The sequence below is a fragment of the Pollachius pollachius genome (genome assembly GCF_949987615.1).
Source record: "Pollachius pollachius genome assembly, chromosome: 13".
Lineage (NCBI taxonomy): Eukaryota > Metazoa > Chordata > Actinopteri > Gadiformes > Gadidae > Pollachius > Pollachius pollachius.
The window spans coordinates 5,075,512-5,103,440 of record NC_136946.1 but is presented as its reverse complement, the minus strand read 5'-3'; the positions used below and the strand labels follow the sequence as shown (position 1 = coordinate 5,103,440).

Below are 27,929 nucleotides of genomic sequence, written 5' to 3'. Positions count from 1 at the left end.
TTAACTTTTGTCACATTAGCACTTTAATTGCTGTGCTTGCAACGCAGCACTCCTCTCCAATTAAACGTTTAGCTTCTCAAGCACCCACCATCCTTTCCCTCGGGCTACAAGCTCCGTGGAGTTCACCCACCCTGCGTAAAACACGGCCAAGTAACAAAATACGCACGGAGGAAAAAATGCGAAGGGATACGTTTACAATTCACTCTTCCCCAGAAAAGCGTTTAGTTGCTACTCGAAATGAAACAATGCGCTCAATGTGGCGATGACGTCACCCTCAAGTAGGAGGATGGGGGCTGCGGCGCGTGGGGGATGAGGGGGAGTGACAAGCGATGCCGTTCAGACCAATAGGAAGCGTTTCGTGCCTCGGAGCTGCGAGGGCGCAAGTAGTAGACGCGAAGAGGTCTCTCAGAGAGAGGAGAGGACTGGTGCTCAGACCCTGATAGAGACTCTATTGTGCGGATCACTGTGGTGCCGGACCCTTTCTGCGTCGCTGTGAGTCTGCATGGGTCCCCAATAGCGCGGACCCCCTTTCTGTATCCCCCCCACCCCTGACGCGCGATAAGAGGATATTTCAAACTTTCCCGGAGTCAGAAGAGAGAAGAGGACGCAGACGATCGCCATGAAATACAAAGTAAGTGGTGATGAAACAGGATCTCTTTAATCCGAGGCTACGATGGACTTATTTCCCTCTCGTACTGTTATTAAGAGCAGTTAAGATATGTTTAATATTTAAAGAACAATCTTAGTATGTAACATGGGTTAGACTTGAAACTTTCATTGGCGCATGATCGCGTTAGGACACTTGAAGTCTGTGCAACACTTGACCGTGTTTGGTTTTAAACATAACGATGGGGAAGTATTGCTTTAAAAATGTATGTGCGTGAAAATCCCTGGGCGTTTACTGAGATGCTGCCCTATATGCAGACGGAATGGTGATTTTGCCTTCTTTCCGATAACGCAGCAGGCAGTAATGGACCCATGGGCAGTTTTGACACACATATATATTAGCTCTGCTTTTAATGACACTGTCGCTGTCCTAAATTATGCTTTGCCACTGAGCCACTGGTCACTGGTCAGTCTTAACCCTGGTACCGCTGACCCACCGGGTCTCTGGTCACTGGTCAGTCTTTACCCTGGTACCGCTGAGCCACCAGCTATTTAGTCAATGGTCAGTCTTAACCCTGGTACCGCTGGCGCACCGGGATGACTTGGCACGCAGATATGGACGGTCCCTTATCTTAAGTGGGTCAGGACTTTCGCCCTGATAAATCTGTCTATAATGGGTCTGGGACGTGCTCAGTGGCACAATCTTGTCCAAGAGTCCCTGCTGAAAATCAGTAGTCCGTCTGCGAATGTCAAAGTACAGATTATGCTGTGATTCTTTGTTTGGTAATGGGGATTTAGTTTAGTTTCAATACGTGATGGATTTATTAAAAATGAAACAGTGCCTGTTGTCATGATGTCATAGCTCGTAGCCAATGGGACGATGCGGTTCCAACTACGGTGGTCTGGTCAAGGGGCCGTTGTGTTTACTCGAGGCTGTGGGAGTTGAAGAGGTTGGCTGACTAACTAGGCTGGTGCCACATAAGACCGTGTCTATAAACGCCCATATTTGGAAAGCAAACACACTGCAGCAGCCTTCTCCTGAGAACGTTTTTTTTCTAGGGGTTTTGGGTTCAGGATAATTACACTTTTACTGCTTTCCCTGCTTGCTCTCTGAGGCATTGAGTTAAAAACAGTTGTGCCCGATTGATTCTGTTCTAACCTCATTGTGACTTGATAAAACAGGGTGGTTATGTCGATTTTGGTTGATGTTGGCAGTGGTGGACTTTGGTTTGAGAACTGTAGAAGTCGTTCACTTTGTTATGTACTGACTTTATATACACACACTTATACACACACACACACACACACACACACACACACACACACACACACACACACACACACACACACACAGTAGTGGTTTGGTCATCGGCCCAGGCAGAGATGAAGGTTTGCAGTTTGTAGAGCTATCTAGACAATGTGGAGGATTCTAAATCAGGGCCGTTAGTCATGCTTTTATTTTGAAAGAGTTACCGAGCATCGGGCCTTCCAAGATTCCGTTGCTTTTATCTGTTTGTCGGGATCAGAGATGTCGGGTTTGCATTCCTTTCAGCTTCGCTTGCTCACGACAGCTGCGGTAAACAAGCACCTACTGAAGGGACGATGAGCACCACACCATGCCTTCCAACACTTTGCTTGGTATCAGTCCCCACCCCGTGTGAAGCATCGGCGGCCGTCTCTCCAGCTCTGTACTGAGGCCCTCTCTCTCTCCACAATGTGATCACCTATCAGCCTGAAGCAATACAGGAAGAAGTGTGACATGGAGGGTGTGTACAGAGAGAGAGAGAGAGAAGCAGAGAGAGAGACAGAAGCAGAGAGAGAGAGAGGCAGAGAGAGAGAGAGGCAGAGAGAGAGAGAGGCAGAGAGAGAGAGAGAGAGAAAGAGGCAGAGAGAAAAAGGCAGAGAGAGAGAGAGAGAGGCAGAGAGAGAGAGAGAGACAGAAGCAGAGAGAGAGAGAGAGAAAGAGGCCCCAGCCCCACACTGACACATTGTGAGGCAACACACCGTGTTCCCTGAGTACCGCGGGTCTTACACAACGCCACGAGTTTAACTGCATTTCAGCGCCATTAAATATTGACCAACCCCAGCCACACCACCAACGCTCGGTGTCTGTGTTTGCCTCTTAACGCCGGTCTATTACTCATCTCTATATTAAGGGTTCCTTGTTCGTTAGAACGGTCAAGTGTTTGTGGTCGGCTCGCTGACATCGCTAGGGAGGCTAGGAGGACCTAGGGGAGGACCGGCCGGGAAGACTGCTACCTCACAGCTGGCCACCTGTTACAGGATGCCCAGAGAGAGAGACACACACACACAGAGACAGGCAGACACACACACACAGAGACAGACAGACAGACACAGAGAGAGACAGACAGACACACACAGAGAGAGACAGACAGACAAGGAGACAGACAGACAAACAGACAAGGAGCCAGACAGACAGACCTGTTGCAGGACACACACACACACACACACACACACACACACACCAAGAGAGACAGACAGGCAGCGATGCCCCCGTGCTAACCAATAGCGTTCCAGCGTTTTGTCCTGAGGGGACCAGTTAAAAACAGATTCCCAGCTCCTCCTTTACACTCATATTTACCCTCCTGGGTCTTCTGTTACGTCGCCACAAATAGCTCAAGAGCACTAAGGTAACCCCGAGTCCTGGCCCCTGTGTGTGTGTGTGTGTGTGTGTGTGTGTGTGTGTGTGTTTTCATAGATAGGGGGATGAAAGAGAGAGTCATGAGATGAGAGGAACAGAGAGAGAGGGGGAGAGAGAGAGAGAGGGGGGGAGAGAGAGAGAGAGAGAGAGAGAGAGGGGGGGGGGGGGAGAGAAAGAGAGAGAGAGCCATAGACGTGAGAGATGGAGGAGAGGGAGGATGCCATTGTCCTCAGAGCCAGTGATTGAAGAGAAAGAGGGAGGGAGGGAGGGAGGGCGATCGAGGGGGAGAGCGAGGGGGAGGAGGGGGGGAGGGCTGGATGATTGTGAAAAGGACTGAAGAGAAAATGAAAAGGATAGGAAGTTGAGAGGGTCGGGGTGAGGGGATGAAGGGAGGAGGAGGAGGGGGGAAGGGAGAAGAGGGTATTGGGGGAGGGGGGGAGGGGAGAATTAGGAGTCGGTGGAGCACGTCGTATGGCTGAGAACATTCCAGACTACCGAACTCTCAGGATGCGGAGGAGACGGACGCAAGAGTTTCAAGATGCTGCCCCCCCCCCCCCCCCCCCCGACCCGTCAGCTTTCTAATGACTAGGTCTGCTGCAGCACACAACAGGATGTTTGTGTGTGTGTGTGTGTGTGTGTGTTGTGTGTTTGTGTGTGTGGATGGTATATTTGAGGGCAAATGTCTGAGACCATATGTTCGAGTGCATGAGTGTGTGTGTGTGTGTGTGTGTGTGTGTGTGTGTGTGTGTGTGTGTGTGTGTGTTTTAAAATGTACCCGCCTGCACTGCAGTATAAGTATCAGTGGTGTTCTGTTTTCTGTAGGAAGAGCATTTCTCCAGAAACGTGGGGAGTTATTCAGACTGATGAGCATGCTCTGTACATGTATCGGCCTCCGCCAACACCAGGCTAAGACCATACTAACACCAGGTTAACACCACGCTAACAGGCTAACAGGGAACAGTGGTCTGCGGTGTGCCTTGGCTCTCACAAGCTGCAACACCTTTCAGGAGCAAGCAACGGCATCCCTCGTCTTCAATGGTGTCCTATTCGTCATCTTTACTTCATCACATAGTTCAATGTCACACAGTATGATGTACGATGATGTGGTATGTTTACTGTAGTATAATTACAACAATACACTCAACCGTGTTATCATTCCAAAAGCATCCAAACACACATTCAGCGCAACAACACGCCCATTCCGAACCCGTTGCAATGCACAACACACACATTCCGGGTTTCGCAAAAAAGCAGGAGTTATGTTGGGAGCGTGAAGAGAGAGCGTTCCTCCGGTCTGTGTGAGGCCCCTCTGGCTCCTGCTGGTTCCCCTCGACGGGGCCACAGCATTACCATAAGAAAACAGTTGGAGGGGCAGGCCGTCTAGCAACCAAGTGGAGAGGAGAAAACTAACCGGGGGGGGGGGGGGTGGGGGGGGGTGAGTGAGAATCCCAGAGAGGAACGACCCGAACGTCTCGCCTGTCAGCTCACTGGGCTGTGCGGAGAAAACACTTTTGACATGGAGAATCCGAGAGGAAGTTTGTGTATTGTTCAGACTCGAACCGAATCCCCCCCAACATATGGATAAACCATTTTTTATCATTTTATAAAACTGCCGAGTCGTTTTTTTCATCCCCTTTGAATGTAAAGTGTCTATGGGGCTCTTAGAAAGCACTCAAATTAAAGTAATAATTAAAAACTATAAACTACTATGAACAAACTATTAGCAAAGGCTGCTTCACATCAACCATGGCTCCACCAATACTGTAGCCCCATGGTGCCAATACCAGCGCCAACTGGTCCCAGTACTACCTCCACCACCACCACTGTAGCGTCTCCCAGTGACCATGGTGCAAACACCAGTGCCAACTGGTAACAGCGCCACCTCCACCCAAACCACCTCCGCCATCACATCCCCGGCAGCCAACCGTCCCTCCCCGCACTCACCCAACAAACACTTGTGTTTGGTTGCCTTAGCGACCCGTGAGACACGCTACGTACACACACCCGGCGATGGGGGGGTCGAACCCCGTCACAGGGTGCGTGTACATAGTGTGTCCCGCGTGACGGTGTTTGTACTGGCTGCCGGGTCGAGACCCCTTCCTGCTCGGCACGGGCGGGGCGGTGGGGGGGGGGGGGGGGGGGGTCCAACTCTTGACATGGTATGCAGAGCAGACCGCGCTGTATTCATGTTTCGCGAAGAGAGAGAGCAGAGAGAAGAGACGCACTATAGCAATGAAAACACAACCTTTAAATCTCGTGCATTTAAAGCGCGGTGGCGGCGGCGGCGTCTCTCCTCCTCTCGCTGAAGGGCAGCTAACCCTAACCCTGGGCTGTGATAAGCTCGCCCTGTGCTGGAAGCCTCTGAGCAGAGCGTGAAATCGCGGCGACAGGGGATGCGCCTGCATCTCATTGACTATCCCCCTCGTATGCGAAACCCTCGGAGGTGGCGAGGCGGGGATATCCGTGCGGCCGACTGGCATGCCCTGGAGGGGTACGGCGCTTTCAGGGATTAGCCTCCGTCTCTGGGGGTAAGACCGAGGCTCTGCTGGTGGATCCTCACTTGGCACCCACAAAGTCTCCTCCAAAGCTCTCTCGATCCCTACCTCCCCCCCTCCATTGCTTCCCTGGCGCCCCCCATTCTCCCTCCCTATCTGTCTCACTCCTCTTCCTCCTCTTCATCTTCCTCCTGCCCATCCACCCCCTCTTCACTCAACCCCCCGGCCCTCCATCCCTCACACACACTTGCTCACGTCTCTTCTTGTTTGATTGCTCCTCCTTCTCTCCTTCCCTTGTATACTCCCTCACCCCTCTCTTCATTCCCACCCTCATCCCTTCACCCATTTCCTCCCATCCTTGCATCCTTCCTCCCCCCCCTCGCTCCCTACTCTTCTTCTCCTTCATCTCTTCCCCCTCTCCTTGTTTACCCTCCCCCACCCCCCCGTTTCTTCCTCCCTTGATTCTAACCCACTTCCCTCCCCCCACTCTCCCTCCTCTCCCTCCTCCTCCTCCCTCACTCTCACCCCTTACCCCTCCTCCTCGTTCATCTCCCTCACCCCTCTGCCTCCTACTCCTCCTCCTCGTTCATCTTCCTCACCCCTCCTCCTCCCTCCTCGTTTGTCTCTCTCACCCCTCCACCTCCTCCTACTCCTCCTCCTCCTCCTCCTCCTCCTCTTCCTCCCAGCCAGACTGATGGATTTGGATGCTGGCCCAGCACTGCCAGCGCAGCCTAGATTCGTCGTCAGGCAGACCTGGCATGACTTGCAAATTATCCTTTAAAAAAGACAGCAGTTACACAACATGGCCGCCCACCCGCGTCAGTGTTTTTTCTTTGGTAGCTTCTTCCTCACACCATTCGAGACACCCCTTTGAAAGATTACACCCCGCATATCTCCACTGTCCTGTTTTAGATTTACGTCCTCAGCGCTTCAAAGCAGCGTCCTGACTGGTAACAGATTTGGGACTGGGACATATTTAGACAAGGTCTTCTGGAGTTACTGGAGTTGGGGATTGCATAAGGAAGGGGGGGTGGGGGGGGAGACGTTCTAATCATTTTTGCCTTGAATTGACCTCAAAACAAAGAGAGTTGTGAACCAAGAGAAGCTTAAGATGCTATGAACACTTGCGGAGCTGTTGGCTGCCAGACAGCGTCACATTCTGCAGCCCCTCCGTCTCTTCTAAACAATAGATGTGGTGCGTCTGGCAATAACCTCAGCACATATTTAGCATAATCTGCATTGCTCTTGTGGATAAGAGTTTAACTCAGTTTGGGGATGTTTTGATGCAGTTCCCACGCGGCAACTTACCACAAACTGACCACTGACAAACCAAAGCATTCTGGGGGAGTTGTATGTTTGACACAAACATCTTGTCGCACAACTAAAGTGCATCAAGCACAGCAATCACCAGCGCGATGCTATCTCTGTGTCCCTCAGAGAGAAGCTATCACGTTGATAGCATCATGCTGCCAGACTATCAAACTCCAGTTGAGATAATAAAGAGAGTGTGGTGGTGTTTCCCACCATGCATTGCGTCACAGACACAACATGGCCCACGGCATCCTGTCAGAGGTACCGTTGCCATGCTCGTGTCTGTATATGTTATGGCTCTGGGTGGGGTGGGTGTGTCTTATCCCATCCCTTCCCATGTGCATCAGCTGAGTGACTCAATGCTGATACAGACAAGGTCACTGGGCTACGGGGAACTAACGACTAACATATCAGTGCACTGATTTGCTTGTGTGATGACCATGGTCCACAAATAAATGATCGTGGTTACGGTTTCATCTTCCTTGATCGACGAATCAGAGAGGCTCTTTATGCCAGCTGTTCCAAGTTCAGCGATCTCGATTCGCCCTGACATCTGTCCGACCACGGGGCGAGCTCCGAAGCGGGTCATGTGATCGCCGCGGCGGGCGGTTAATGCTAATGAGAGATTGATTCCTGACCGCGTTTCAAGCGCCTTCAGACGCGTGGCGGGGTATTGATTTACACGAGCGTACACAAGGCATCCGTCATCGTCACGCCGACGGCCGCGAGAGGCGGAACGAGGAACAGGAAAAGATCCCACACGCCCAAAGTAGGAGAACGCCAATGTTATGACACAGCACATTAGCGTTCGACTTGCCTGGATTTACTTCCTCGTCTTCTTTGTCCTTCTCTCCCTTCTACAGAAATAGCCGGGGTGAAGCTTCACCCCAGCCTGCTGTGCAATTACGTTAATAGGGAGAGAGAGAGGGAGGGAGAGAGTGAGAGAGTAAGAGAGTGAGAGCATGAGAGAGCGAGAGAGAGGAGAAGAGAGAGGCTGTAATCAGTGGGTCGGGCTCGCTTTGCCTGGAAAACTCTCCAAACTGAGAAATTACCATGTAGTGAGCCCTCTGAACGCTTTCCCACGGGTCAGTCGTACCCCCCCGGCCCTCCCTCTCCCTCTCCTCCCACCCCCCCCTCCCCCCTCGCGGTCCATTTAGTTGAACTGCCTCTCACCCGGATCAGCCCCTAGCACTCTGAGGCTCACCGGCCGCTAGCTCCCCAGCACCATCATTACTATAATTATTTTCTATATTTACCTGATGTGGAAATGAGGCCAAATGAGTGTGCTGGTTCAGCCGTGCTTCCCCACCACCCCCCCCCCCCCCCCCCCCCCCCGGAGTTTGTGGAGCAGTGGTACGGTCCTAATTCCCTCCCACCTCACTGAGGCTCACTGAGGTGATGCTCAGGGAGGTTCAGTTTATAGCAACAGCGTGTCGGTGATGATGTTCCTAAAGTCGGGAACGTACCAACGGCTTTGTGGGACACTCGCAGGGCGGAGACTTGTTTATAGCCAAACGCCGGCTGGGACGGGGTTTGTCTTGTTAAGAGGGCGAGCTGTTACTGTTGCCATGGGGATGTGGAGTTGTGCTGTTGTTGTTGTGTGTGGGGCGGTGTCGGTGTGGTCGTGAACTGGGCTCTTCAACAGTGCCCCCCCCCCCACCATCCACCACCCCCGTCCTAGGAGTGAGCTCATTCACCCTAACCACCACCTCCATTTGGTCCACACATTCCCCCAGAGAGAGAGCAGGCCAAAGCCACCCTGAGAGAGAGCGAGAGAGAGGCAGAGGCAGAGAGTGAGAGAGAGAGAGAGAGAGAGAGTGAGAGAGAGGCAGAGGCAGAGGCAGAGAGAGAGAGAGAGAGAGAGAGAGAGAGAGAGAGGCAGAGGCAGAGAGTGAGAGAGAGAGAGAGGCAGAGAGTGAGAGAGAGAGAGAGAGAGGCAGAGAGTGAGAGAGAGAGAGGCAGAGAGAGAGAGGCAGAGAGAGAGAGTGAGATTTTTGAGACTAGAGAGAAGGAGACCAGAGAGAGAGAGAGACCAGAGAGAGAGACCAGAGAGAGAGAGACCAGAGAGAGAGAGAGTCCAGAGTGAGAGAGCGACCAGAGAGAGCGAGAGAGAACAGAGAAACTAGAGGGACCAGCGAGAGAGGCTCGCTGAACGCCAAGGTGGGGCTCCTCTCAGTGGAACCGTTACGCAAGGGCCGGTCTTTTTAGTTTCGGCCTGGTCAGCAGCAACACACCCCACCCCCCCTCTCAGTACACACAGTGAAAGGGCCGCTTTGGGCTGCAACGAGACACCAGTGGACAGCGCTCTGTTTACTGTCTGGGGGCCCCTGGCTCCTTCCCTGGCTCCCCCACACACACTCTCTGGAAAGGGGCCAGCTTGGGAGCCCGCCACCCCTGGACACGGCTCTGGTTCTGGGGGTCTGGGTTCAGAATCCCCCTTAGGTGGGAGATGGGGGGGACGGCCGAGCCGCGTACGATTTTCAACCTTCGGTAATGAGAAAAACATGGCGGCACACGCGTCCCTCGTCCAAGGGCCAGATGTTTCCAAGGGCCCGAAACGAGACCCCCAAGGGCCCTTCACGGCAACACCTGTGTGTGTGTGTTTGCGTGCGTGCTTCTGTGTGTGTTTATCTGAACTCTTAACTGCCTTGTATTGTGCTACACATAAAACATTAGATTACATAAGAAACAAACTAATTTTCCATCAATAACAGTGAAAGAAAATCCAAAAACAAACATCAAAACAAACATCACAAACAACAAAAAACAGTTCACAAATCACAAATAGACAAAGTACGCCGCAGAGACTTATTTCACGGTTAGAACGCTACCAGCGGAGGGAAATATAGGCGTCGAGTTCAATGCCGCGCCACTTAAAATAACGCCCTCACGCTCGCCAGACCGCCACGTTTAATCGCCCAGACACATTCTGGAACCTTCCCCGGGTTCTGTCGGTGGCGGGGCCCGCAGCGGCCCTGCATGTCTGAGAGCTTTAAACAGCCTGTGAACGCAGCGCGCTTCCTGGAAGCCGGTAGGATCCCAGCATGAGGAATGAGTCGTCGGGGGCCCTCCCTATCAAATGACAAACACATGTGTTTACGGCCCTGGGAGCAGTGGGTGGGGGGAGGGAGGACTGTGTAGTAGTAGGGGCCCGGGGGGCCTCGTGTTTATCCCCGTGTTCTGACGCCCAGCGTTAATGGCCGGGTTCACCTGCTCCGATTACATGTGTGTGTCGACCGGCGACAGACACAACAACAAAACAAACGCAAACAAAGGAGAGGAATCGTCCGTCCGCTTTTAAGTGGCGGCTTCTACAGAGGACTTTGTTTACAGGGGCCCGACCTGTGTGGGGGCCGCTCCGTAGCTTTTCCTAGAGCTCCTAGAGCCGTTGCTTCCTTTATTGTTAGATGCTTCGTTGTGAGGGTTTTTTAATTCACTTTGCGTCCATTTCTTTGTTATGTTTATGCAAATCTCTACATGTCAAAATCGTCTTCTATCGTTCGTTTTCTATTTAAGATAACCATTACTGTGTTAACTATTTCCAGTGCATGAACAGCTTTATAGCAATACATTCGGATGTTTTGGCTTGTGTTTCGTTGAACTCCCACGAGTTGTAGCAGTGATCGGTTTGAATAAATGAATACCCCCCATCAAAGGAGGAAGAGGAATCTTTCAGCTGGGAAAGAAGTGTTTAGTCTGCCGTTCTCCTTGGCCCCGGAACAAACAACAACAGCACAGGAAGATTGTTTGTTGAAGGAGTTTTCCATGAAGTCGGTCTCGCTCGGCTGGAAAGTCCAGCAGCTGGGCGCAGTTAAATGGATGCCCGTGAGCATGATGATGATGATGATGATGATGATACTCCTGCTGTTTGCAGTATTTCCCTGACTGAAGTACACTTAGGAGACAAACACCAGATAAGGCGTACTCAATCATCCCAATGAGTTTTAACTTCTACAACCTTCACACTTATTTGGATTTGGTCCAATCCATTTTAGAAACAGAAACGTAGAATTGTATATATTAACTCTTCAAGAGTCAGCATGTTTGAAAAATGATATATACGTTGTTGGTACTGAGAGTCGAGATGACCATTTTCCTTCAGCCCTTACCTCCCCCCTTAGCTAAGTGCATTGGCGCTGGGCTGAGGCTAACCCAGATCCATCTCTGTGTTCATGTTTCCCTGTCGCCAGAGCAGAGGCTCTTGTTGTTCAGGCGGGTGATTAGGCTCCCAGATCACTGTAATTAGGGCAGGCCAGGGAGTCTGTCTGTCCTTGTGTATTCCTGGGAGGACGTGCAGAAGCAGGGAGTTCACCCTGGCAGGCTTCACTGTCAAACCACGGCGCTAGTCTGCAGCACAGCGATGACTTAGCACTTCTGGATTCACAGCCTCACTCATGCTGTGTCTATTGTCTCCAATCACGCCGGCGACGGTGTGGAGACACCGTCTGCATCTCAACAACATCTTAGTTCCTTTCGCAGAATGAGTAACCAGATGCGTTAGTGGCGTCTTGGTGGCATCACCGGCGGTGGCCGTGATTGGATCGATTGGATCCTCACAAACCACAAAGCATCAGGATCCGCCCTCCTTGGTCAACGACGACCTCTAAGGTCGAACTAAAGCCCAGTTGCAACCCCGGATGAGCCAGTGGGCGGCATCGCAGAAACATCAATGCTGGACTCCCAGTTGGTTTAATAGCTTCTGTCTCAGTCCTGACACATCTTAACCATTTCCGGAACTAGCCATACTCAGCACAACAGGTCTATGAACCAGTTCAGCTTAGCTTAATAGCGATGCCCTGCCTCAGGAGCCAGTGGGTAGTCGTGAAGGAAAGGATGGTGGTGGTGGTGGGGTCGGGCCTGGGGTGGAGGGCCGTGGGAGAGGTTTTTGCGTCTGGGTGTTGCCCACTTCAGGCTGTGACATAACCCACGTTGTGAGACAATAGCCAGCCGGACCAGGCTCCGGCTGGGCTGATAACTACATTACCCAGTGGACCGTAGGTTCCCATGGGAACGGGGGAGCACAGAGCCCCCAGGTAGGACGGATAAAAACACAGCTGGGGGTAGAAATAATCTGCACAAAGCCCAGCACACCCCAGGTTCCTTCCTGGTTCCTTCCTGGTTCCTTCCTGGTTCCTTCCTGGATCCCACGTGACGGGGCAGAGACCACACGGGGAACAAAGAGTTCACCCAGGACCACAAAGGGGAGGAGGTTTAGGGAACGTTTGTCTTGGATAAACGGACGAAATCCAGTCCATCTTCCAGTCGTAACAGAGAGTGTGTTTGTGTGTGTTTGCGGGTCCATTATTACATTATTCTGCACGTGTTAAAAGGTCACGCTCATGCACACCCTCCTCCATCCTGATTGGCCCGAGCGGTATTGTTTTCCCCTCAGTGTGCCACGGTCTTGCCTCAGATCTGGAATCCGGGCCGGTGTCCCGAGACGATCCGATACGAGTGATTCTTCCAGCCACAAGGACTCACCATGCGGAGAGATGATGACTTTATGAAGACGTACAGAAAGCTGATCTGAAATCTGCGGTGTTCCTCGGCACTCTCCGCAGTACTCTGGGGCTTTGGACTGGTCTCCTGCCAGGAGTTCATTTCCTTTTACTTTCTTGGGAAGAAAATCTTCAAGGCGTTTTCATGCAATTTCAAAAGCAGTGATAGATAACAGCAAAGCGTGCAATGTTTGGTTTTGGAATGTGCGCGATTCGCTCCTGAAGATGTTACAACCTCAATCAAAAAAGGTTTTCCTACGGGACGGGAGGAAGACAGCGTCGAGTTAAATCCGTCTTAAGGAAGTCACGGAGATCATGTTAGAAAATCTCTGCTAATCCTCATCAGGACCTCGCATTAAAATGCCATTGAGCGAGGAGGAGGAAGGGGGGAAGAGGAGTAGGAGGAGGAAGAGGCCTGTCAACATCGGTCCCTCTCTCCTGGAACCGAGCGAATATCGAGAGGTGAAAAGAGAGAGAGTGTCTGACGACCGACACTGGCCGCCTCCGTACGAGAGGCCGTAGGGGAATACGAATGAGATGCATTAGTTCGGCCAATTAGCACTAATCTCCTCGTGCATGGAGAACAGTGTCCTTCCCCGGTTTTTCCCTTTTTAATCTCCAGATCTGTGGTTTTAAGTCTTTATCTCTGGACCATTTGCAAGCCTGTTAGGTAGCCGGTGGCCCGAAGCGCTGCCCTGGCCCGATGCAATCCTATTAGGTTCAAATCACTTTGAAAGACATCTGGCACGGACCCGCGGGCTAAAGCAATTTGCATTGTAATTACGACTGAGGCGGGACGTGCTTTACCGAGGTATTATTCACCGCGGCTAATGTCGCCACGCCGTGGAGTTTGGAACGATATGAACTTTGGGGTTCCCTCTAGGTTTAGCAGTGACACATGTTAGTATTTTTCGAAAGCTAATTCACACGGAGCCGTATGAATCATGTGAGCGTAGCTTAATAGCCGACAGGATTTCCTCTGGGTTGAATACCAGCTGTCTCTGTCGAAACACACATGTTACTATTTTCCCAAAACCAGCCCTACTTAGGGCAATTGTGGCTAATAATAAGCCTGATAGCCTAGCTTAACAGTAAATACGGCTTCAGACAATTCCAAAAATAACCAGACCTAGTACCACAGGGCTAGCTACATCAGCTAACACTGCAGCAGTACCTAGCACAACAGGGCTAGCTACATTAGCTAGAAACTTCCTAACATCACAGCAGTACCTAGCACAACAGGGCTAGCTCCATCGGCTTACACCACAACAGTTTCTCAGCTCAGTGCTAACGTCGCTAACCGCTATACCCCCACCTTGTTAGCTTGATGTTAGCTACATCAGCTAACACCACAACAGTTTCAAAGGCTCAGTGCTAATGTCGCTAACCGCTACCTCCCCCCCCACGCCCCCTTGTTAGCTTGATGTTAGCTCCATCAGCTAACACCACAACACTAACCGCTACCTCCCCCCCCACGCCCCCTTGTTAGCTTGATGTTAGCTACATCGGCTAACACCACAACAGTTTCAAAGGCTCAGTGCTAATGTCGCTAACCCCCCCCTCCCCCCCCCCCTTCCTCCCCAGAACATGATGGCGAAGGCTCTGTACGACAACGCGCCCGAGTCCCCCGAGGAGCTGGCCTTCCGGAAGGGTGACATCCTGTCGGTCATCGAGCAGAACACGGGCGGCCTGGAGGGCTGGTGGCTCTGCTCCCTGCACGGCCGCCAGGGCATCGCCCCCGGCAACCGCCTCAAGCTGCTCATCGGGCCCATGTTCGATGCCCAGGCCAACCCGACCCCGGCCCGGGCCCCGTCCCCCGCCGCCCTGGGGGGCCCCGCGGCAGGCTACCAGCAGCAGGGGGCCGGGGTGTACCAGCTGCCCCCCTCCCCCCAGCAGGAAGTGTACCAGGTGCCCCAGAGGAGCGCCGCCCTGCTGGCCACCCCGGACACCACGCCCAACAGGGTAAGGGGGGGAGAGGGGGGAGAGGTAGGGAGGGGGGGAGAGGGGGGAGAGGGGGAGGGAGAGAGAGAGAGAGAGATTGAACAAAGAGTGAAAGGAAGTAAGAGAGAGAGGGAGATGAGGAGAAAGAAAGATGGAGTTAAATGGAGAGATGAAAAAGGAGAGAGAGAGAGAGAGACAGAGGAGGGGGGAGAGAGAGAGAGAGAGAGAAGTAGCAAATGGGGCATAAAACATGAGCAGAGATCAATGTAGTGAATAGGAAAAGAGATGGAACACAGAGTTAAACAACACCTTAGTTAAACAATAACACTGTACCCTGTGTATGGAAACACGTACAACCCATGGGACAATTCTGTCCGCTCACCTCCACTCTGATTGGACTGCGTCCAGAGTCAAGAGGGATTATGGGTAGGCACTGTGGACTGAGTGGCAGGGTTCCTGCTTGGCCCAGCGGCACCCACCGCAGAACCTTATCCTGTGTTTACTAGTTTCATGACACAAGGAGCCCTGATTGGCTGTGCTCGGGACCAGTGCAGCCACAGAGACCCACGGGGCAAAGCAGAGTAGGGCGCCACATGGAAATAAGCGAGCAGCACCAAACTGGGCCTCGGCGTACCGTCGGGCCGGCTGCCTGGCCCCGGGTCGTCTCCGTGTTCTGAAGCGGTAGCGGGACCGACCCGTTGGAACACAGCGCCGGGGTTTGGCTTCGGCCGCGGGAGGCAGTAAATGGTTTTCTTTCCATTTTCGATCGGGCCGGTTGGCCGCGTGTATTTCGAGGTCCGAGGGCCGGACACCATAAAAGAACGACCGAGAGAGGGAAGGCTCCATCTTGTTGTTTCGCTCTAGGCTAGATAGGGCAGTATATAATCACGCAGTCGTGGGGTTTTCCAACGGGTTCTCAGAATAAATTGCGAGTGTGAGAGTGTGAGAGTATGTGTGTGTGTGTGTGTGTGTGTGTTTGCCCGTGTGTATGTGTGTGTGCCTGTGAGTGTACATGTGGGTGGTTGTACGTTTGTGAGTGTGTGTGTGTGTGTGTGCGTGTGCTTGTTTGTGGTTTTCTGTATGTGCTTGTGCGGTTCTCTGTGCGCGTGTGTTGACTCTCACACTGCAGTTGTTTGAGCGCTTGTCTTTTCGGTCAGAGGGGCTGAAGCGAGAGGAAATGAAAACGCAGGGGGAAGGAGGGGGCCTACGAGGTGTAATGAGGCGTTCACGGGCTCCGTGTGCGTCAGGGCATCAGGCCGGGGGAGTAGGCCTCATTATAGACGGCCGCTCCACGATCCGGGCCCGTCTCTTGCTCCGGCCGCTTCCACCGAGTTAAATGGCTGTAGGACTGCCATCGGAGCGGGGCAAAAGAGTTTGCGTATGTGCGTGTGTGTGTGTGTGTGTGTGTGTGTGTGTGTGTGTGTGGAGAAGAAAAGGGGTGAGATAAGCCTCTCTGAAACCCTCGGGCGTGGGGGGAAGGGGGAGGGGGGACTGACTCAGAATCACAGACCTGTCAATCAGTGAATGTGCATGAGTGCAAAGAACACACACACACACACACACACACACACACACACACACACACACACACACACACACACACACACACACAAAATATACACATATCAGCACACATGCCAGGAAGCAGGGGAAACTCAACATATAAACACACACACACACACACACACACACACACACACACACTGACAAAATATACACACAAAATATACACATATCATCATAAATGCCAGGATGCAGGGGAACCTCAACCTATAAACACACGTACACACACACACACACTCAGGTTGTACTTTGTGGAGAAATTGTATTAACATATTCCCAGCCACCTCTTAGACTCCAGTGATAACATGGAAAACATAATGTGCTCCTCATGAAAGAAGCTCTTGTGCTGAGAACTCCAAGGGTGAAATTATAGCGTTTAGCAGGAATTAAATTAGGTCTCGGACATTTAGCTTACCCTCCAATCTGTGGTCGCCGAAGTGGGGACATTTGCAGCCACTTTTCAGTCCATTAAAGCATGAAATCGCCTGTGTGTATGTGCATGTGTGTGTGTGTGTGTGTGTGTTTGTGCGTGCGTGCGTGCGTGTCTCTCTAAAGGTTTTTGTATCTGTGTGTACGTGGTTTTGTATGTGCATGCCTGTTTGCATGGCCTTTTGTCTGTGTGTGTCTGTGTGCGTTTCATGTGTGTGTATGTGTGTGTACACGTGTTGTTACTGTGTGCATACGAGGATTCACCTCTCCAAACATCCCTTGACCCAGTTCTTGTTTCATTTTGAAAAAAACCTCTCTTCTTAAACTCTCCAGTCATCTCCGTCCTCCCCTGCATCAGCTTGAACTCTCTGGCCGTGTGGGCTGTGCTTTAAGAGACAAGTCATTTCAAATAAGCAACGACTGCAGTGAGGCAGAAACGCACAGCCCCATCGCACTTTGGAAAACCCCCTTCGTGACCGGGCCTGCTGCGGGTCAGTCATGCACGGCACTCCACTTTTGTAGTAAGAAATATAGTGTTCAGGCAATACTATTGTCGTTCAAAAAAAACTAAAGACAGTCCTTCTTTGGGTAGATCCTTCCTTTTTTTACATTTAAATTTGGGGCATTCAGTAGACGCTTTTATCCAAAGCGTAGAACATTTGTCAGAAGAAAGAGAAACAATATATCGCCATCAGTACAGTAAGGATGTTCACAGAACCAAATGCCAAGCACCAACAATTGCTAGGCTAACCCTAGGCTGACCCTGTGTTGTGGTACAGTGCGCGTTTAGTGGTTTTATGTTGTGTTGTTTCGTCGTCGTTCCCCCGCTGGCTCAAATATGACGAAGCCCTCCTAGTCTGACAATCCCCTCTCATATTACCCTAGTCGCCCCCCCCCCGGATCCTCTACATCCTTCAACGTGCGTGTGCACGCGCCCACGTGCATGCGTACGTTTGTGCACGCACGCCCTGACTGTGAGAACCCAGCTCTGCGGGGCAGGTTGTCATGGCAGTCATGCCCTTCATGTGGTGGGGGGCCTCCACATGTAAGGTCAGACCGAGGTTTGCTGTTACGCTGCCTTTTCCGGGGCAACTCCGGCTTTGGTTTGCTCTGTGCCGCAGAGGCCTTGTCCTGGGGTGAACCTTCAGGGCGGGGCGGCGTGAGAGCCTCCGAGGACCCCACAGCTGGCCCCCCGACACTGGGCACCACCCCCCCCCCGAGTGGCACCAGCTTGTGGAAGACGTTTTCCTTAGGGGGGGGGGGGCCTTCTCTTCTCCTCCCGGCCACACAAAGAGCTTTCTGACTGGGAGGGGGCTGGGACCAGTGGCGTCGGCCCTCTATCACAGGCTGTTGTTAGGAGGCGTCATTAGTCATCCGGCTCCCTCTTTGATTTATCCCTGGCTCTGAAAGGTGGTTCTGTTCCTCCTCCCGCTCTCTTACTCACTCTGCTCCTCTCCTCCTCCTCCTCCTCCTTCTCTGACTCACACTCTGAGGTCAATGTTCTTAAGGAACCGGGGGGGGGGGTTCAAAGATCACGGGCCTTTCCCCCGTCGTCTTATCTTCACCTTCCTCCCAGGCCATTGTGTGTTTGTGTGTCTGTGTGTGCGTTTCTGTATGTGCATTCACACACTTCCTGTAGCCCCGTCTATGGGCATTTCCTCCTTGATTGGCTCAGTCCCGTTCCCCCCATCCCCCCGCCCTGTTGTTCCAATAAGTCTCTTCGACCGCGCCACGGCGACTCAAGGGGCTAATCAACGTCCCGCTAATCAACTCCCAGGGAGGAAGTCTCCAGTAACTGTCGCGCTATGGACTCCTCGACTTCAGGGCGACGGGCGTGGCGGCTGGTCTTGATAACGCCGTCACAAGGAGACTCGGGTTATCAGTAACGAATGGGCTGTTGTTGGTTCGGCTCTAGGACCAGGGTACACTATACAGGAGGGAATGACCCTTTCCTTCAGCGCTCACCTCCCATTCAGAGGCCTGTCTGCTCCCCCCCCCCCCCCCCCCCCCCTCTACTTGGTTGCTCCGTGATGAATGGTCTGACCGCGAGGGCAGGGCCGTAAATCTGGTCGGGTTAAGAGGCGCTTGGCGGAGAGAACGAACCGCAGGAACCCGCTGCCCTCCGGCGGGCCAGGGCTCGGGGTGAGGGGGGGCGGAGGTGACGGCGGAGGCAGGAAATGCTTTGCTGAAAGGTAACATTTCTTCCCTGTTGGGGTCGACATCGTAACACTCCTCGTCTTCCCTAGGATTATCCTCCCCTCCCCCTCTGCAGGTTTCTTTCTGCCCGTCGGAGAGTCAGACATCGGAGCGATTGTCGACCGATAATCGTCGTTCCTCGAAAGCCGACACGAAAAGCAAATCGTTTTTTTTTCTCTGTTTGAACTTGTCTCCATTGTGGATAATCGGCTCCCGGTGTTGTGGATTAAAACTATGGTTGCATGGGGGTGTTATGATCCTTATTAGTCCTTCCAATCAGGGTATCCTCTTATCACCCCCCCGCCTCCCTGTCCCTCTCTGTTTTGGTTCACCCCCCCTCCCCCCTCTCCCATCCTGAGCTGGCTGACGGTCTTGTGGGACGCTAGACTTAATTACCTGCAGTAATGAGTTTGCCGCCTTAATAGGCCAGCGCGACGGAAACATTATCTCTCGGTGTACGGGTGGAGGAAGGAAGGGTGGGGGAGGGAGGGAGATGCTGAGAAATTAGCTGGAAAAACACTGCGCGCTCCATGTCCTCAGAACAGAACCCGGCAGCGTCTTAGCGGAACGAGCGTGTTGTCGTGGCGCTGAAACGACTCCCCCGGGGTGACGGAGCGAGCATCGAACCAAACGCCGCCGCTGCCGCCGCTCGGGGTGGTGCGGAGTCTCTCCGGGAATACGAGGAGGGGATCGCATTCCCAGTCCCCCCCCGGTTTTTGGGGGCTGGGGGGCTTACCCTTGGCTTGGCGGGTCACCTTTAGTTACTGGTGCTGATGGAAGCAAGAGGTGGTCCGGGGTGGGGGCGAAGAGAGATAGTGGGACTCTGACCTTGTACACCGCCATGAAGCGTGGGTGAGAAGGGGGAGTGATGAGAGCAGGACAAGAGGGGAGGTGGAGGGAGGCGTGGGTGGGGTTGACAGATGAGTGGGAGGGGGGGGGGAAGGCCGCCGGGGGTCACTGGGAGAGAGGTGGGTCGGATACCTGATATTTAGGGAAAAAAGACGAACCCAGACAATGGGATGGGAGGGATTTGTCATCGGGTTTGAAATGGAGACTGGATAGAAAACGTGCGCACACACACACTCACTCACTCACACACTCACACACTCACTCACTCACTCACTCACGCACTCCCTTCTCGGGCTGCTGCAGGGATTTAATCCCGGGTTTGAAACTAGTTCAAACTGGTTTCCAGTGCAGTCCCTCTTCTCCTGCAGCCCCCGCAACACTCAGACCATATCTCAAGCCTCGGCTCGGCACGTTACGACCCCCGTGACCTCACCGTTGACTCTCAGACGAGGGCGCCTTCGAAATAACACACCGACCGAGAAACTCTGACCTGCCCCCCCGGGTAAGAGAGCACGTGCCGCGGCCCGTCTGAAGCCTGTGAGTCACCGCCCACCGCGAGGCTACACGCCGACGAAACACTCCGTAATGGCGGCCGCGGGTGCCGAGTGGGCCCGTCCCTCTCTTCATCGGCGTGACGAATCCCTCCCACACCTTAGCTGTTACTCTTTGTGATGTCATCGCCGCCCCCTCGGCCAATGAGATGCCTGATCACCGCCAGCGCGCCGGGGTAAATATTTACCCAGCGGTGATTATAGGAGCACTGCCCGGCAGTCACCCCCGCCCGAGCATGCTGGGTAAACACACAGGGCGTGGAGTAAGCACCGGTGTGTGTGCACTGGTTTGTGTGCACCTGTGTGCGAGTGTATCTGGGCATGTTTGTGTGTGCGCTTGTGTGTGTGTACGTGTGTCACAGCTTGGAAAGAGTTCCTTCTATACTAGTCCTGACCACACATAAACCCGGGGACTACATGCCCTGAGATATTGGATTGGTTTGTGTGTGCACTGGTGTACGTGTGTGTGAATGAGTGTCATAGTCGGGAAAGAGTTCCTTCTATACTAGTCCTGACCACACATAAACCCGGGGCCAACAGGCCCTGAGATGGTAGAGGAGGAAGAGTCTCTTTCCTGGTTCACTCTGTGGAACAAACGCCAGTAAATCCAGAGATTCCCCTTTCGGCGCCCGATATTTTCCGAAGGTCTTTCCCCGAAAATCATGACCTTCTGTGTCGGAAATCACGCTCCGCACCCCGGCCCCCCTCCAAACCCCCACCCATCTGCTGCGTCTGGGAGCCTAGTCGACGGGGGGGGGGGGGGGGGGGGGGGGGGGGCGTGTCAACAATGAGCGTGTCAGCGTGCGGGGAGTAGAAATCGAGAGCGAGTTAATCTGTCATTCCGTTTCCACCGCGGCCTATTTCAGGGACATTGTTGCGCGCGGGGGTTGAGGTGACTCACTAGGACCCGCCCCCCCCCCCCCCTCATGGGGCTGATGTATGGACACACAGGAATGCCAGCGAGGAGCCCCTTTAAATCACTGATGGAGGAGGGGGGCGCTGGACTTGTCCTTATGAGAACCATATGGAATTGTGATGCAGTGAGTCCACACCGCTCTGAATGGCATTCCTTCCCTTACTAGGCGGTGTGTACTCGCGTTTTCCTTTTCAACCCCTGCCCCCCCCCCGGCGAGCTCCCCCCCACCTCCCATCCACACACCCCCAGCTTGTCTTCATCACTCTATTCTCTTCTCCCCCCCCCCCCACACACTTTTCCCACACAAAGCCACGATCAGACCCCCCGTTGATCCATGACGCAGAATATTGTAATTTTGTCAAATATCAGAAACATTGAGGGGGCAAAAACAAATTGTTTTCTGTTGACCCTTTGCCCCGCCAGCGAGGGGTTTGGGCTCGGCGGCTGCCCACTGGCTCTCCTCTGATGACTCACGGTATATTGTTAGACTATTCTTTCCTCCAAATCCCGAGAACATCTCTTTGTAATCCTGCTGTTTGTTTCCAATGCTTTGTGGCTTAAAAGTGTAAGTCTCCTGCGTGCTTCTGTCCAGTCTGCCTGGAAGCGGGAACTCACCAGGGATGTTAGTATTATGGGATATGTTAAGAACGTAGTTGAGATGATAGGAGTGCAGCCGTGTGTTGTTGTTTGTGATGAACCTTCCTGTTGGAGGGGGTTTTAGGGTGGGTGGGTGGTGGTGGTGCATTCCAAACATTCCTATCTCTGTCTGACGCAGCAAGGAATCTCTCAAAGTCTTCCTACTTCTAAAGGAAAGCGGGAGGAGTTATGCCAGGAACGAGAGCGCAGGAAGGAATATAGAGAAAAGGGGGGGAAACTAGACTGCAGGCAGCCCAACGTTAAGGCATTAAGACTGTTGTTGTTAATTTCAAGTGAAAGAGAAAGAGAGATTTGGAAAAGCTATTTCCTCTCTTGCCCGGGTTTGACCTGTGGGGCACTTCTGAGCAGAATGGGTTTAGATGGAAACAAAACAAATGACCTCAGCCTCCCAGCTAACATCACACCGCACCCCTACCCTACCCTATGCCGTGTTGATTCACAGATGGACCGAGGGGGGAACTTTCCAGAGTTTATGAAACGTTTGTTATTAGATGAAGGATGGCAACATTTCAGGTAAAGTGTTAAATGTGGCCACGTTTGGATTAGTTCAAGTTTTCGGTTAGACATGGTTACATTCGCTCATTAAGTTAGAGGTGATTAAGTTAAGGTATGGTTTGGCGTGGTTGCTGTATGGTATCAGTGAGATATGGTCCAAGCGGATTGGTCGGAAACCCTGACACAAACAACCAGCGAATAAAGTACAACATGTACATATCGGAAAAATAAAACCTGGAATGTCGATGATGTGAGATGTTAGACGTTTTTGTGGCGACCTCAACATGTTCTAGCCAGTATTATTCCTTTAAAAGGGTCAGGGTGAGGTTCTGGAGGGGAACGGAACACATTGTGGGTCCAACCGCCAGGGAAAGTCTGTTTAGTGACAGAGATGTCCGTGTGGTTCCTTAATGTGCTGTTAAAGTGTGTTTCGACAGCCTCCTGGAGAACCTTCAGTAGCTCTGGGCTTCGGAGCTCCAGTTGGGCTTCACCCTGTGGTCTGGAGGGGAAGCTCGCACGAAAAGAGCCCTAAACACACGGAGAGCGGAGGGAGATTGCAGGGCTTTGCTTTGCTGTTGAAGTCCATCTGAGTCTTGTGTAACAGCACTGGCACTAGCTGGCTCGATGGCTTGAGGACTTGAGGAAAGAGGGGAGGGACAGAGGATACAATGAGAGAATGAGGGAAACATGTGAGGGGTCACCAATACTGCTTAAGGAGATAGGGGGGAATCTGTCAAGACCGCTTCGTTCTTTAAAGAAAAACATGGGCCAGTTGTCTTTTTATACACAGAGGAACTAACGACACTTCTCTCTCTCTCTCTCTCTTCCTCTCTCTGACAGGTGGTGACCCCGACCAGGGTGGGACAGTCCTACACCTATAGCCCGGGTCAGCACAACCAGCAGGACCTCTACGACGTGCCCCCCTGCAGAGCGGCTCAAGGGGTATGTAGACGTGGGGGTCCTGCAGTTCCAACACAAACACACTTAGTGGGGGCCCCTTCTTGTTCAGCTGGCACAGGAGGACGGGTCGTTAGCACAGGGTTTGGCTTGAAGACACCCTGGGTTTACCCATGCTAAGAATAAAGCCACAGAGTGGCCTGGAGTCAGGGTTAGTGTCGGGAACATCGATGGCAGGTACTGAATTACTGCAGTAAATACAATAATGGAATAAAATAATTAGTCGCAATGCAAAGGGGTCGTCTTGTTCTTGGGTTTATAAAGTACTATAAAGTACTCAGTACTGTGTATACTTTTAGGCAATGTGGTGTTCCTGTTTGTGTTTTCTGTTGGGAGTTTTATCCGATGTAATTACAGACCCCCTATTCTGAGTAGATTTGACATAAACACAAAAAGGGCTATTTTTAAGTTTTTTTATTTTTCCATCTGTTTCTTGACTTGTTTATTTTCTGGTCAGGGTCGTGGGGGGTGGCTGGCACCCATCCCAGATACAGGCTTGGATTTCAGTCTAGTAAAACTGACTCACTCACTCCGAGTCAGGGTTCAACACTTTTACAACCGCCCGCAATTTGGTCTACGAACCCCAAAAACAGTTGGCCAACTGCTCTAAAGTGACATGTTTTGTTCCGTTTCTTTTCTCAAAGGTGTACGATATTCCGCCGGCCAAAACGTCGGGATCGTTGCTGTACAGCGGGAAGCACGCCAGCGCGCGCCCTGAAGGAGTTTACGACGTTCTTCCGTCTCAACCCGATCTTCGGAACCAGGGAATCTACGACATACCCCCCTCTTCACAAGCGGTACGCAGGACATCCATCAATATCCGTCCAAAAATATCTCAGACCTCCACCACATGAAAGACGTGCGGGCCAAGCCAAGCAACCGGAGGTTTGTTTCGGTCCTGTTGAACTGAGGAAGTGGCCTCCGTCCACGTCCAGAGAAATGTCCCGTCCGCGGTCCGCCGTTCGCTGTGTTTTCCTTTTAATTGGCCTTCACAAATAAATATATAACAAATATATTTCTCGACGTTCTTGCGGTGGCCCCCAAATGAAAGCCTTCTCTTCCAGTTGTGTTCAACCAAAACTCCCTTGCTTCATGGTTTCTCTGCCTGAGAACTTTCCAACGGGGGTTAAAAAAGAAAGCCCAGGCCCATAAATGGTGGCTTTTTCGAGAGCTTCTAAGGTTTCCCCCGGTCTCCAGATCCTGCCAGGCTTAGGGCCCCGTCGGTTTGTTTGTAATAACCTGAAATATGCTGGAACCTGTTATTTGCGTCGCTCCTAATTACAGTGATGGCATGGTCGTCTCGCAGTAATGGGTGGATTTCTGAGGCCCCGGTGGAAATCGCTTTAGGAGACTGTCGCCTTATTCCTCCTCCTCCCCTCTCCGGTGGGGCCGTGGGCCCGTTGTGCGTCACGACAGATCCACCGTGAGTTGTGGTGCGGGTGGCGTTTGCCCCGGAGGCCTTGGGTCCTGGGCTCTACATACTGACTACTGGAGGATGGGCAGGGTTTCATGGGATTTTCAAGGTTTTGCAAAAACTGTAGTGCTGTGCGGTCCAGAGAGACACTCACTTCCTCAATTTAGCACAGGGCTGGCCAATGGCATCCGGTTTGAAACGCTGCTGTGCCCAATTGCAATATGCAATGTAGAAAAGCGCTTTATAAAGACAGTGCGTGTGGTCTCTAATGCGAGTGCTCTTCCTTTGCCCCACACAGGTGTACTCCGTCCCCCCGTGCAGGGCCGCCCCCGCGCTGCAGGAGGGCACCTACGACTTCCCCCAGCCGCTCAAACAACCCCAGGAGGGCATCTACGACGTGCCCCCGCCGGCCCTCACCAAGCCCCCCGTCAGCCCCGAGTCCCCCTACGACTTCCCCCCGAACTCTGAGCTCCCCGGGGCCCGCCTCCACTACCCGGGGGCCAACGGCAACGAGGGGATCTACGACGTCCCGCCCCCGACGCACCACTCCGACGCCGCTCGTTGCCACGGCGACCTCTACGACATCCCCCGGGGCATGCAGACGCTCCCCCACCACCGGGCGGCCCCCACCGCCGCCGTCGCCCCCGTCGCCACCCCCGCCTTCCCTCCCGCCAGCGAGCGCTGCGACAGAGGGCGGGGCGTGTACGACATGCTGCCCGCGCAGGACTCGCCGCGGGCCGTGACCGACGTGACGGACGGCGTCAACCGGCTGTCCTTCTCCAGCACGGGGAGCACGCGTAGCAGCATGAGCACCTCCTCGTCCTCCACGGGCTCCGGCGCCGAGGGCCGCCTGGCGCTGGACCTGGACGCCGCCGTCCAGAGAATGTTCCGGCTGCAGCAGGCGGTGGAGGCTTCGGTGGGGGCGGCGCAGACGCTGGCCGCCTCCCCCCACTGGAGGACCTTCCCCTTCATGGAGCGCCACGCCAACGACGTGCGCGCCGTGCTGGACCGCGTGCGGGCCGCGCTGGGCGACTTCCTGGTGTTCGGGCGCGGCGCGGCGGCCAACGCCACGGCCCTGTCGGACCCCAGCCTCCACAGCAAGCTGAGGAGGCAGCTGGGCCGGCTGGAGGACTCCCAGCAGATCCTGCTGCAGACCTACCAGGCCCTGGAGGCCTGCGGCTGGGCGGTCGGCACTCTGGCCTCGGCGCCCTCCTCCAGGCAGCACCACCACCACCACCACCACCACGCCAAGAGCGACGAGCTGGACCGCTTCGTGATGGTGTCGCGCACCGTGCCGGACGACGTCAAGCAGCTGGCCTCCAGCGTCAACGGCAGCGCCGAGCTGCTCTTCAGACGCAGCATGGGGGACGGGTCCTTCTCCCGGGGGGGCACGCCGGAGGAGAGCCTCAGCCACCCGCTGCCCTACCCGTCCCCGGACAACGACAACTACGGCTGCCAGGTGAAGGCCTTCCCCGTGCCCTCGGGCCAGGAGAAGGACAACATGAACAATAGTGAGAAGTGCGTCAAGAGCTGGATGGAGGACTACGACTACGTGCATCTGCAGGTAAGGGCGCTGAAGTAGAAGTGGGCCCCGCGTCGTCTGTGTTATTGTCTGTATCCGGTATTCTTTCTTCCGTGGTTTATCTTGTATGTTGATGATGGGTCCGTTGAGTAGGACTATTAGTTACAAATGTTGAGTCTGATACTTTAAAGTTGTATAGCCACCTACATATCGATTCGTCAACTTGGAGCATCATCAAGTTGGGGATGAAAACGACAGTTTGAAGGCCGAGTTTAAGCCGATTCTTACCGAAAGCACTTCACTGTTCCCAGGGCAAAGAAGACTTTGAACGGCAACAGAAGGAGCTTCTGGACAAGGAGAATATCATCAAGCAGAGCAAAGTGCAGCTGGGTCAGGAACAGGTGAGTCCTCTCCCCTCGCTCTCTGCAGATCCCACATGAAAGATCAGGAAGGAAATGAGTTCATAAACAACTTCCTGTCCTTCAACCACCCGAATGACACAGATGGCATTTATTTAGGTCTCCTATCTTTGATCAGACAAACACAGCTGCTGACATTTGCAGTCTTGTATGGAGGGAGCAGTACTGAGAGCCCCTGAGAGTAGTCCAATCAGGAAGATCTGAGCTGTTTCGCTATGGGTGACTTCTGCTCCATCAGCATAATGTACAGATGGTTCTCTCCTCGCCTCTTACACAGCCCCTCAGCAACATGAGATTAACCTTCAATTCCGAGGGGTTCATCCAACACAATAACCTCCCTATCCACACTAGTTGCTAGTCATCTGGCAAAGGTCAGAATTCAAATGCTGTGTTCATTTTTAGCGAACGCTCCAGAGCAGTTGAAAGATTTGCATTAACATTTAGGGGCATTTAGCAGACGCTTTTATCCAAAGCAAGTTACAATAATAATGATAATATCTGTCAGAAGAACGAGAAACAATATATCGCTGTCGGTACAGTGAGGATGTTCATAGAACCAAGTGCAAAGATGCCAGTTGAAAGATGCCAGTGGAAAATTCCGACTCCATTCACTCAACGATTGTATTTATGTGTTCTCCCTCCTCCCAGATCAACCAGTTCAAGAAGCTGGAACAGGAAGTGGCCAAGCCGGTGGAGAACGACATCACCCAGTGGGTGTCCCACCAACACTCCTCCCCCCCCTCGGACTCCTCCCACACCCCGTCACTCCCGCTGACGACGACGGGCGGCGGCGGCGGCGGCGCTCGCGTCTGCGCCCACGACCGCCAGCTGCTGGTGTTCTACGCCCAGCAGTGCGAGCAGCACTTTGTCACGCTCCTCAACGCCGTCGACGCCTTCTTCGCCTGCGTGGGCGCCGGCCAGCCGCCTCGCATCTTCGTGGCGCACGGCAAGTTCGTCATCCTCAGCGCACACAAACTGGTGTTCATCGGCGACACGCTGTCGCGGCAGGCCAGCGCGCCGGACGTGGCGAACCGCGTGATGAACGCCAGCAACGTGCTGTGCGACCTGCTCAAGACGGTGGTGGGCTCCACCAAGATGGCCGCCCTGAACTACCCGAGCACGGGCGCCGTGCAGGAGATGGTGGACCGCGTGACGGAGCTCTCGCACCACGCGCAGCAGTTTAAGGAACAGTTGCTGCAAATGGCCGCTTTGTGATCGTCAGACATTTTGTTTTTTTTCCGCCGCCGGAGATTGCCGGGTTTGGGTCGAGTACGTTTTTCCGCCCAAAGACGATACCGCAGCGCGTGAACATTTATCTATGATGAAATATATATATATATTGCTTTTCATTAATCTTAAAAAAAGGATGTTTTTGGATGTTGTAAATAGCCACCCTATTTTATGTTCTGTATATATATGTGATCTATTTTTGTGTAGATTGTTTTATA

General features: G+C 53.2%; 1 protein-coding gene across 1 annotated transcript; it reads left to right on the top strand.

Moving 5' to 3' along the window:
- Positions 1 to 410: 410 nt before the first annotated feature.
- nedd9 (neural precursor cell expressed, developmentally down-regulated 9) lies at positions 411 to 27,929 on the top strand. The gene is made up of 7 exons (XM_079749183.1): positions 411 to 631; positions 14,157 to 14,534; positions 23,010 to 23,111; positions 23,771 to 23,923; positions 24,839 to 26,104; positions 26,374 to 26,463; positions 27,130 to 27,929. The coding sequence occupies exons 1-7, from the start codon at positions 620 to 622 to the stop codon at positions 27,694 to 27,696; spliced, it is 2,568 nt and encodes an 855-aa protein (XP_079605309.1). The 5' UTR covers positions 411 to 619; the 3' UTR covers positions 27,697 to 27,929.